The sequence below is a fragment of the Hylaeus anthracinus genome, unplaced genomic scaffold, assembly GCF_026225885.1.
Source record: "Hylaeus anthracinus isolate JK02 unplaced genomic scaffold, UHH_iyHylAnth1.0_haploid 11997, whole genome shotgun sequence".
Classification (NCBI taxonomy): Eukaryota; Metazoa; Arthropoda; class Insecta; order Hymenoptera; family Colletidae; genus Hylaeus; species Hylaeus anthracinus.
Window position 1 is genome coordinate 16,224,300 of NW_026534344.1, and position 12,366 is coordinate 16,236,665.

At 39.0% G+C, this 12,366-nt stretch overlaps 2 protein-coding genes and 1 long non-coding RNA gene across 10 annotated transcripts in view; 1 reads left to right on the forward strand and 2 right to left on the reverse strand.

The window, feature by feature from the left end:
• LOC128889201 (ubiquitin carboxyl-terminal hydrolase 45) overlaps nt 1-12,366 on the forward strand; it is a 188,262-nt gene that overhangs the window by 163,980 nt on the left and 11,916 nt on the right. The gene's annotated exons all lie outside the window — the stretch shown is intronic.
• LOC128889229 (uncharacterized) lies at nt 2,980-6,028 on the reverse strand. The gene is made up of 3 exons (XM_054146681.1): nt 5,841-6,028; nt 4,968-5,253; nt 2,980-4,884 (listed from the first exon to the last, which is right to left on the reverse strand). The coding sequence occupies exon 3, from the start codon at nt 4,631-4,633 to the stop codon at nt 3,734-3,736; it is 900 nt and encodes a 299-aa protein (XP_054002656.1). The 5' UTR covers nt 4,634-4,884; nt 4,968-5,253; nt 5,841-6,028; the 3' UTR covers nt 2,980-3,733.
• LOC128889245 (uncharacterized) lies at nt 6,075-9,853 on the reverse strand. Its single transcript, XR_008460390.1, has 3 exons — nt 7,058-9,853; nt 6,596-6,984; nt 6,075-6,528 (listed from the first exon to the last, which is right to left on the reverse strand). It is a non-coding gene; the product is annotated as an uncharacterized LOC128889245 (long non-coding RNA).

Genomic DNA, 12,366 nt, shown 5'->3' on the forward strand with positions numbered 1-12,366 from the left:
AGCGTTTGAGCCTCGACCCACGCTCCAGGTTCGCGTGGTTAGGTTTCGGCTGCCATAGCGAGCACGTGAATGCTTTCCATGCGAGGGAATAGAACGATATTTGTACTTTTCTACAACTTAAATTTATTTGCTATTTCTACAGATTACAAAATATCCTCCGAAAGTTCTCACTTTCTGTTCACTACAATGCATGTGAATTCACCATTGTTAGTACATTACTTATTATTAATATCAACGTGAGGAGGAAAAAACGGCTCTCCGGAATGATGATACACAAATTTTGTGTATCTATAAATGTTTAAATATAGCAAATGAAGAAATTATTTGAAAAGCAAAATATACTTGAATGGATTACTTGATATTTTAATTATTTATAATAAAATTAATTCAGTCTCAATCAGCATACACGTACTGTACGTTATGAACACGTGAATATACCATTGTGTTATAAATTTATCTCACAACAAACAAGAATGGTGAAGAAAGATCTACTTCTCAACATAGTGAGAACAATGTTCTTATCTGGAGCTGTATTTTCAGCAATGTAGTGGGTGAATTTTTATGTGATATGTCTAAATATTTTTATAACACAATAATGTTTATACACTTGCTACAAAGTTCTATATATTTTTCAACTGTAATTCATGAACAACAATTGCATCTTGTGCATTTACGTTTTTTACAAGTTCAATTCGAACAACAGATATGACTGACAAGAACAATTATGTCATCTTGAACAAATTTCGTTTAATTTTCAGCAATAATTATTGTTTATTTTTAATGTATGAACTAGTAGTGATAAGCAATAAAGGCGCATGTGCAAGTAATCTGTAGAAATGGCATACAAATGTAGGCTGTAAAAAAGTACAAACATCACTGTATTCACTCGCACGGAGAGCATTCACGACGATGGGCTCGTTATGACAGCCGAAACCATGCCACGCAAGCTTGGAGTTAACGCTCGAACGCTTAAAAAAAAACGATCATTTCGAGTGATTTGAAGCGAGACTCCAATACTTTTTTTCGCCGAAAGCGGCAATCCATCGGTTCACAGATCGCACTTACACCACCCATTTTGCCATTAAGAAATGAAAATACCGACCTCCGCAATCTTTATCAGAACTTTGCGGAAGCAACTTGAATCGATCCCTGATGTTTTTGCGATGAAAATGAACCTACACATGACATAATTTGGACAATACTTAACGAAATTGCATGAAAAATCTGATTGTATAATTGAAAAGTACTTTCGTTGATAATAGTCTGATTTACGCGATTTGAGATACAATGGCTTTAAAAAAAAAGGGGGATACTATATTAAAACGTCATAACTCAGAGAGTCTTCAACCGATCTTCGGGAAACTTCGTGAGGTTTAGTTTTGAAGTGTCCTTTGGGTGTGTGCAAAGTTGCATTGACGAGGGTTGATGAGAAAGAGTTAGTTCACCCCCCCCCCCCTAAAGGGGTAATGCAGAAAAACGGCACTTCAGAAGGGTCCAGGGGTGACGGAAAGGGGTGAAAAATAAAAAAAACCTTTGAGGCGACTCTGTTTGATGCCCCGTACAAAATGCACCCCTTGCAATCGCTCTCGGACGTTGACATGGAGTTACTCGTTCACCCCACAGACGGGTCTGAAGACGGGAGGTGGGTTTTCCAAAAAAACGACATTTTCATAATTTAATGCTATTCACGAGGGGAAAAGACATCAAAACTGTGTCACTCTAATGCCTTGGACCGTACCACATATGTTCCACGCAACGAAACATCGTTCCAACCCTTACACTTACACCTCTAACTTTAGGCCACCACTGCTCAGCTTAGGGGACAGTCTTCGAAACGGGATCTGTTGGGCTTTTATTCTTAACGTATAGAGAACAAACATGGTGAATTTCATCGCTCTTGATGTCTGGAAGTCCTCCCTTACGAAGAGTGTTGAAAAGTCGCGAGCTGTTCCACCCCCTCAAGGGGTAGCTATGAGATGCACGGCATGAGTATTTCTCGTCGATTTCTTTGATTAATTTTAATTCGTCTAAAAACTTACTTTTTACGCTCTCTAATCGGTCCCTAAATTCCTTCCAATTGACCTCGTTTTTGTCTCTGTTCAGTCTGTTGCTAATCCTTGTTCTTGCACCGTCCCTATTCAGTCCAATATCGTCGTTTGTGTAGATTTGAAAATTTAAAATTTGATGGTCAGACCCTAAACACATATTGGATTCAGTATATTTTATGCAACTGGTTAAATGTGGACGCGATATTATCCTATCAAATCTATATTTGACGCTGTCGTACCTGTACTCTGTCTCGTTATTGTATCCGTGTTATGTACTATGAGATTTCAGTTTTCTAATTCCTTCTCTAAGGCTTTTCCCGATTGATCTGAATAACCACAACTCCAGTTGTTATGTTTAGCGTTAAAGTCGCCTATTATTATGGTTTCGTCCGTCATGTTGATGTCGTTGAAAAAATTTGTCCAGCCCCTTTTGCTAAAGTATCTGTTTGGATTTCTATAAAATAAGATTATTGGAAATAACGTTATATTGTTTGAGTCAAGTATTTTCAAATGTATATATTCCATTTCGTTTGGAATAAATTTGTCTTGTATAAAGTTAATGTTTAATGAATCTCTGTATATTATAACCATTCCTGTCCCTGGTGTTCCGTGATATTTTTTCCTTTCCGTAATTGGTATGTCCTTGTGCCTGGTTATATATCCTTTTATATTTTTTATCGGAAATTCGTTGAGCCACGTTTCTATATACAGGGTGTCCCAAAAGTCGAGGAGGAGCCGGAAATGGGGGGTAGCTGAGACGATTCTGAACAACAATTTCCTTTGCAAAAATGTCGGATGGAGCTTCGTTAAGGAGATATTAAGCGAAAATCTCGACCAATCAGAGCGCGCGCAGACCGTTCGAGCGGCCGCGGTAGCGAAGGCTACGCGAACAAGTGACTCGACGTGCATCGAAGGACATTGACGCTGCCGCCTAGCGCGTAGCCTTCGCTACCGCGGCCGCTCGAACGGTCTACGCGCACTCTGATTGGTCGGGGTTTTCTCTTAATATCTCCTTAACGAAGCCTCATCCGACATTTTTGCAAAGGAAATTGTTGTTCAGAATCGTCTCAGCTACCCCCCATTTTCGGCTCCTCCCCGACTTTTGGGACACCCTGTATATGTATCCATATCTGTCTATATATCTATCTATATATATCCATCCATCTATAATATTCAGAAGATCGTTGCTTTTCTTTAATAAACTATGCGCGTTCCATAGACCTACGTTGACATGATTCGACATCCTCTATACTTGTTAAACGTAACTTGTATTATATGTTTGCACCTTTGGTATTTCTATTTTTCTTTTTATTATTCGAATTTCTATCTAAAACTGTGTTTTTATTGTCTACTTTTGATTTTCTCCATACTATTTTTTCTTTTTTTATTATTTCCTATCTAGTATTGATCACCAAAGTCAAAATCAAACAATATCACAAATATAAATTCTATTTTCACTAATCTTTCAGTCTATACTTTGTAACTTTAACTATTTTTTCCTTTTTCTTTATTTATATAGTCTCTATAGTCTTTCTGAGTCTCAATAAATCAAACTCGACTTACCCTGACTCGTTCGCAGCTTCTTCCCAGGTCGTTCCTCCGTCTGGGTACTCATCCTCTTTTTGGGTGCTCTCCAAAGACGACTCCTCGATACATGCACGTATATCCCTCTGCGTTTGCATCTCCTAGTCTTCCTCTACACTGACTATTATTACGCTAGCGTTTTCTGTCACGCCTTGCTCTTCTTCCAGTACTATTTTATCATCACCTGTCACTTTTTCTTCAATAACCTCTTCTTGTGTTTCCAGAATAATTACAGCTTCTGTCGTTGCTGCTGCCCCATTGACCTGGGTACCCTCCCAGTCTTCCTCCAACGTCTGTATATCTTGCATTGTACATACTGTGTTCGGCATCTCCCCTTGGATCTGGAATCTTTGGGCTTTTTCTTCTTCTTCTGCCTGTTTTACAGTCGATGCTCTTCCTTCGAATCTTCTTATGTACTTTAGCCCTTCGTTGTTCTCTTTTCTTGTCCTGTCGTAGGTCCTTCCGTATTTAAACATATCTTTTTCTTTTTCTTGCTTTGAGAAATTAAATCTCTCACTTTCTCTTGTGAGAGCTGATGAATATTTTGGCAGATTCTGCCTGTCGTTCTCCGGACCTTTGTCAGTTCTCATCTGTCTATGTTCCTTTCTAATCCTCCAATAGTCCTTGTCTTCTTTATCTATCCTCTTTGGGTGTAGGATTCTTCTGTTTCTGTTAATTTTTTCTATTAAAAAATCCTTTATTTTACATTCCCTTATCCAGTCTAAAAGTGGCTGAATGTTTTGTTCGATTGTATTCGTTTTTTTCCAGTCATTGGTTGACGGCCCCTTCGTTTTTTTAGAGAATGTACTGTATCCCTTGTAGTTCTTTTCCGAAAGGTCTCTGTAATAAGCTTCCTGGGGATAAGGGTCACCCTCTGGTTCCTCGGAAACATCCCATCTGTTTTTATTTCTTATGTTTCGCATTTTCTCTTTATTCTCCTCTTCTCTCCTCTTCCAGAAGGAGTTTTTTATGTTACACTCCCTATCTTCCCATCTTTCCATTTCTTCTTTACTCCATCAGTAACTCCATCAGTAGTAACGATGAGTCGATGTAATCGAACCCTCCTTCCACCCCCACCCTTTTCTTCATCCTTTCGATTGACTTGATACCCTGTCTGAGTACCGCCGCCTCCTCTAACTCTTTGGGCGAAAACTCCCAGTCTCTTATCACTCCCCAGCGCTCGGTGGTTCTTTTGGGAATTCTTAATGCCATATCGGGTATTCCCCTCCTTTCTAGTCTGTTAAAAATTTCTCTCCCTACTAGCGGAAATTTGAGATTCACTTCAGCGATTCTTTCCTGTTATTCACCATTTTAATACATTTGATATTATTGTACTCTCTCTTTAATGCTCTGAAGATCCTCAGGTAATTTACCATTGTGCTTTTTGACGCCTTATTGAAATCCAGTGCTATTTCAAAAAAATTCAGGAAATCCTTTGGGTCGTTTTCCTCGTTTTCTATTATCCCTTCACTGGTTTTTCCTTCTTTTTCACACAAATACCCCTGTTTTGTTGGGTCTTTGTTCCAACCGCCCACGTGTTGCTGCACGTGTCTGGATTTACCTATGTTGTTTAAAAAAATTTTAATGTGCGTTTCCGCGTCTTTTTTTTCTATCCTCTTACCTTCTTCTAACTTTCTGTTAATGTTTACTCTTTTGTCTTCATTTATCACTTCTATCTTGTATATTTTAACTCAGCGACTTTCTCTTTCCGATATACTTTTCTTAATGAGGTTCTGCGCATTTGCGCCCCTTTCTTTCCTCTCTTTCTCCTTCTCCCCTCTTTGGGGGTTCGTTTCCGCTTTGTTACCTCCTTCCGCGTTTTTCCGCTTCCTTTCCAGTCCAAAGATCTTGTCGCCATCTACCTTTTCAAATTCCCGTGAATCTATTAGGCTAAGGAATTTTAATTCCCTCTTCCCGCTATTTCTTCTATGCTAACCTCACTTTTTTATGCACTTTTAATTCCTTTCTTATTTTTTGATTGCACAGTCACTTTTGTACACCTTCACTTGCACGTCTTCCCTTTACGGCACTCTCGCCTTTCCGCACTTTTAATTATTGTCTGTTCACATTTAACTCAATTTTTTCTTTACTCTTCTAAAACACGTCTTTAATTTCTAAGCTAATCCGTCATTTTTTTTCGCGTGAACATTTGTTTCAGTTTTCAGTTTCTTTATTAAGGTGCACCCGATAGCATCTGGATATTTGCACCGATCCGTATTCCTTTACAAATTTTTTTTACATTTTCTTCCTTACTTTACTACTTATATTCTATACTCTATCTTATTTTTTTTTTATAAAAGCACTACGAAAATACAACGAATTTATACTTTACATATGCGTTTTTCTTATCTTTCTATATCACTTCGTTTTGCCTGATATCACAATATAAATTGATACTTTACTATTTTCCGTTCTTATTGTCTAAATTTACATACATGCGTGTTTGCAATCTTTTAACAATTTGTTATACGCAGATTAACTTTCTTTCCTTACAACCTTTACATCTTACAATTTATATTCTTTTCTCTTCTTTTTTTACATAAAAATTCTCGCGTGAAATAGTCCTATACCTATCTTACATTTACGGTAGATCCTTTCTTTGTACTATCTTTTTATATCCTAAAATGACTCAATTATTTGCTAATCAAAGTCTGTTTCCTAGCACGTCACTACTGTCTAACAGACTACACTAACGATCAAAACTTAGCGGACAAATTTTTAAACGGTTCAAACATATGGAAGTTTTCAACCGCTTGGAATTAAACTCCGTGAGGAGTAGTTTTGTAGTGTCCTTTATCGGGTCTCTCGTGAATATTTCGTTCCTCTTTTCCCATACTTCGTAGAATGCTTCTTCCGATAAGTTGGGGCGATATTTACTCTCTGTCCCCTTCTCTTCCTACATATATTTGGGTTTTCTATCTTTAGTTTTCCAAACAATGTAAGTGTGGGGTTACTTTTCTTACCTTTCTCCCATTGTTTAATCCAGTATCTATTTGCTAATAATTTGGCTCTGTTTTTAGTTCCTATCCATCCTGTCTCTGTGTATATCACGTTCAGTGGAGTTGTCATCATGTATCCCATTGCCGCCCTTAGAGCGGCCGTTTCCTGTTTCCTTACTCTTTCCAGCATTTGTTCTTGTCTTTTATCGTTAAGATAGATCGTGATTCCATATTCCATTATTGAAGATATTAACGCTCACATTATACGCTCATATTAACAACATTAGTGCATATCCTTGCTTAATTCCTTTGTTACCGCGACACATATCTCATTATGTTGAGCCTTTTTTGTATCTTAAGACTAACTTCCTCAAATTGCGCTTTGAAATCCAGTCTGTTGTCAATGTGCAGCCCTAAAAATTTAGCAGAGTTACTTATTTCAATTTCCATGGTTTCGTTACCATTATGGATCTTTATGTTTGGTACCTCTGGTTGTTTACCGAAGAATATAACTTTTGTTTTCTCTTCTGATATTTTCAGATGGACTTTGTCCAGGAAGGTTACCACCTTAGCAATTCCCTCTTCTAAATTATTTTGCGTTCCAGTTATTTTTTTCCCCTTAGATAGCAATGCTATATCGTTAGCATATTGTATGATCTTGGTACCGTTAACTTTCTTGCTTATACCTGCCATGTATAGATTGAAAAGGGTAGGGCTTAATATGGAGCCTTACGGGACCCCTATTTTCCATGGGATATACATCTCTACACCGTTTTGAGTTTTGACTCTTACCATTCTGTTCCTTAACCATGTTCCTATCCATTGCCTTATCCTTTCCGGGCATTTTTGTTCTCTTAATTTTTCCACCAATGCGTCCAGGTTGACATTGTCGTAGGCTCCTTTTACATCGACGAATGCTGTTGCGGATATTTCCTTTTTCCGGGAGTTGGCTTTTATACCCGTCACCAGATGATTTAAATTGTCCACTGTTGATCTCTTTTTTCTAAAACCTGCCTGGGAGTCATCTATTATATTGTTGTTTTCTGCCCACAAAGTAAGTCTCATGTTAATAATTTTTTCCATAATCTTACCTCCGCACGACGTCAGCGTTATCGGCCTTAGGGCCGCCTTTCCTGGTTTATTTATAAGATGTATCCTCCCTATTTTCCAGTCCTCTGGGATCTTTAATTTCCTCCAGCTTTCCTTTATAATCTCGCATAGCATTTTCTTCATGAACAACGGAAGCTCGCTGATGAGCCCGTAGTCAATTTTGTCGTCTCCAGAGGCCGGTCTTCTGTTCCCTTGACTGTTAATGGCCATTAGTACCTCAATATTTTCTATTTTTTCGTTCATTATTGCACATTTTACCCTTTTACTTTTAACGTAGTCGTAATTTCTATCTCTCGTTCCACTCCCTTGCTATTTTCTTCTATGAATTCAAATTCGATTGTTTCAGTCACAGATTCCCGTCTTCCGTCTTCTGTTTTCGCCTCGTCTTGTCCTTCTTCGTTCTTGTTCTGAATTCTTGGTTCTTTCCAACCAAGTTCCCCGTTGGCTGCGTTATCTTCTCCTTCCCGCTCTTCCTCTGAGATTACCAAGCCTACCTTTTTGTGTAAATCATTTTCACCTGGTATTATGATTCCTTCCTTCATTTATTTAAGCCAGTAAATCTGCTTTCTTGTAGGTCCGTTCCCATTTGTGAGTTTCTCGTATCTGTCCGATTTCTAGACAATTTTCTGCTATATGTTCTTACTGTCTTATTTTGGTTTGGTTCTATAATCCTATTCCTATTTACAAAGCTGAAGTCATCATCGTACCTTCCTCCATTCTTGTTTTCAAGTTGCGTTTTTGTCGCCTGAGGTGGATGTTTTGGAAGCTCTGAATCTTTGAGGTTGTTTCTTCCTTGGTTGTTCTTAAATTGATCATATCGATTTGGTTGTGCGTACCTGTTTCTAATCTGAGTGTATTCTTCACCCCTGATGTTGACTCTTTCCGGGTAGTAGGTTCTCCTGTTCCTGTTTATTTTATTTATTACTATATCTTCCATTTTCGTTTCCTTGATCCATTGTAACAGCATATCTAGTTCCTCGTCTGTTACATTAACTCTCTAGCTTTTTTGTGTCACGTTGCACTGAGGTTTCTTAATTTTTGTGTTCTTTTTTGTTTTTTCCCTCTCTGGATCATAATTATAATCCGACTCTGAGTACGGCTCTCCTTCAGAAGTTAGTGTCTCGAACCTGTTTCGGCTTCTGGGGAATGTCGGATTGGCTTCTTTAATCACTCCACTGTATTGTCTATCGCTATTTCTTTTTTTCCTACATAGCACGTCCTATTCTCCCACTTTTCTATATTAATCATATTCTTTCTTTGCCTTGTCCATTTCCTCTTCGCCTTCTTCCTCGTAACGTTTGTTCTCTCTGAAACCTAATTCAGCTAACTCCTTTGGTGAGAATTTTGGTATCCCGTAGTCCATATCTTGTCCCTGAATGTTTTTGAATTTTTGGAAGATCTCCTTTCCAAATTCTGGTCTTTTGACCCTTACCTCTGCAACTTTCCTACTAATCATTCTGATTCCTTCGACTTCGTGGATCAGTGGTTGCAACTGCCTGAAAATTCTAATACAATTCACTTTCTTAAATTTGGACGCTCTATTATAGTTAATATAAATTTCAAAAAATTCTAGGTAGTTGCTCTCTACCTCGTTCCACTCTCCTACCACGTGTTTTTTGTTTCTGTTTTCTGTTACTATACCTGCTTTTTTCCTTGTTATTTCCTCGCTACTTTCCTTTCTCTCCGTGTTCGACTACTAGACTTGTTTTCTTTTTTCCAATAAACTCAGTGTTTTCACTTTCTTTTACTTTTTCCTCTTTTGCTTTGATACTATTCCTTAGCGTTGCTTTCCTTGCAATGTGCGCTTCTCCTATACCGCTTCTCTTCTTTGTTTCCTCCCCTTCATTTCCGTTTCCTGTTTCTTCATCCGCCCTCAATGGGCTACTTTCCACTGGAGTCAGCCTTTTCCTTTTTCTCTCCTTAGGTGCTAGGGTTTTTACTTCCATATCCATTTCTTTGACACTTTTATTCACCAGTCATGGTGCAGATGTCGCTCTGTTCGTTGTTTTTGGCCTCCCGTTATGGTCGTCCATCTTATCCTTTTTTTCTACTCCCTGGAGGAAGCTAACCTTCCCCAGGGAGAGATTTTCTTTATTTGACGCTTAGTTGTGGGTGTATCTTGCTACACTTCTTTTCCCCCGCTGTCTAACTCACTTCTCACCACCGTATGTACCTATTCCTTTTCTAATTGTCTGATTTATTTCATACGTGATTTATCTCAATAGTGTGTACTATTTCGAGGAGTATACTACAGCTCAAAATCCTTCTATAAAATTTAAAAAGCATATGCTTTAAACCTATACGCATGCTGAAGGGCTCCGCCCCCAGGGCCCCTGCATAAGGGGGGGCTACGTCCCCTCGACCGCGAAACTATTGTCGCCGCACCCGTTGCAAGCGTTCATAACAAACGTTCACGCCATCTAGGATCGTCTGTTTACAACAGAATGGCATTAACGACCTAATTACCTACCAAACACATGGTCAAAGCCAATATGACGTCGGATTAGCCAGCTAAATACGTCAAAAATCCTCAACTTTACACACGCGTATCTTTTTAACTGTTCGATTCCTAACATTTTAGCTTACATTTTCGTAATCTGAGTATCAAAAACTACTAAATGGGTACAAAGAAAAGTTCATAATTTTTTGTTCCCCAAAGTAAAGAGCAGCCCATAATAGTACTATTATGACACAAATAGGGCCTAACTTATTGAGGGACGAACAAATTTTTGATTTTTTATGTGTGAACATCTTATTACGCGTTATGATCCCCAAAACTGGAAGTAGAATCTTGAAAGCGTTTAACAACATTAGTGTATATCCGTGTGAGCTCAACAGAGTTCGTCACACCGACCAGAGATGGCACCTATTGTTACTTTATTATGGGGCTTTAGTGTTAAAAGGAGAACATAGAAGAACTTCGACCTAGTCCTCACACATGTAGGCCAAGATAGATCATTAATCTGGCTCCGCGTTTAAGGAAACACTTTATTTATAACTTACCATAAATCTTAGTGGACAAGTGTCGAACGTGTAAGCCACTTGCTTGCGTAGTAGGAACAAGTACTGGTCTCTCTTCCTCGATTCGCTGAGGTTCCAGCCCGCACACGCGCATTACGCTCTATGCGCAAGGAGATGCAAGCCGGTACCTACATTATACTTTATTTATTTAAGGTGCGAGCGATCAATGTCTAAAGGACCTTCATCATTCGCAATTTCTATATTTAATATTTCATTTACGCTCTCATAATAGTTCATACGCATTAATTTATCTAACATAACAGTTAATCCGGGAGTTTTAATAAATTCACGCCTTAAGAGAGCATCATAAGTCATTGTAGAATCAGGTACAATGGCAAATTTTACTGTAAAGACATGATTTGGTACTAAATGTATGCGAATATTTACCGTAATAAATCCATAAATAGACAATGGCGACATATTTATGCCACCATAATTCGTAATTGTTTTGATTTTATCTAATGCGATATTACTAAAAAATTTCAAATACATACTTTTTTTCAAAATATTTATTGCACTACCTGAATCAATTAAAGCTTCAGTATAATAATGGCTTTCGGTTTCCTCGGTTATTAATACGCAATACTCCCTGGTCGTTGCTGACCTCGGCTCTCTTTGCTGCATGTCCTCTAGTTGTTCCTGAGGAATATCTATCGTTCTGCTACTCTCCTGTCTCGGCTCCTCTACAAGGGCGGTAGTCTTACTGCCGCTCTGCTGCTTTCTTGCCCCTCTCGAAGGGCATTCGCTAATTCGATGTCCCACCTGACCGCATGAGTAACGGGATCCTCTCTCTCCTCTGGGTCTTGTGCAAGTGGCGGCGCGATGACCTTCTTGGCCACAGTTAAAACACCTTGACGGCTGCGCGTTCATATTCTCCTTCTTCTGCTGGTCCCTCGCGTTTGCCGAGGTACTGGTAACGTTCTTCTTCGGGTCTGTATGTATCGTAATATTCCGGAAAGCTGCCAACAAGGAAGAAAATTTAGACAATCGTTGTATCCTAGCAATGTTTCGCAATCTCTCCACAGGTATGCCGTCAATTATCGCTTCCACCAGCTCGCCCTCCTCGATATCGAGCTTATTGGCAAGTATGACTTTATCACAGTGATACTCGCTGTACGGCTCCCCTGCTCCACTTTTTCTCTTCAAATTTTCGTCTTAACTGCAGCTTCGTAGGGCGGTTATCGAAGATCTGCTGCATTTCCTACAACAAATCTTCAGGACTCATTTTCATAAATTCAGGTCTCGAATGCAACCTAACGCAGCTTTTCCTCGTAATCGAGATCCAATCATAAGTTTCAAGGCATTATCGTCGAGATCGCACATGGATCGTAATACTCTGACTTTCTTTACCCATGCTGTAAATGAATTGTCTGTGCCATTAAATTCAGAAAGGTAATCACTCACCGGCTTTAAATTTGCACACGATGTTCTTGAAACAGCTTCGGATCGGGGAGACGCTGGTAACAATTCATTCTGTCTTCTCATAATTTCAATTTCCCTTCGCTGCAACTCTCGTTCCCTGCGTGCAAATTCTAACTCACGCATGACCATCTCTAAGTCTGGTTGAACTTCACGAATTGAGCGTGATGCTTCTGCCGATGCTTCTGCCGGTACATCGCCTGATGCTGGTGTAGAATTAGCATTTACCGTTGCCATTTCTCCAG

Bases quoted from the DNA above. Each gene is read 5' to 3' on its own strand.
- LOC128889229 (XM_054146681.1), bottom strand. From the start codon at position 4,633: ATGGAAAGATGGGAAGATAGGGAGTGTAACATAAAAAACTCCTTCTGG.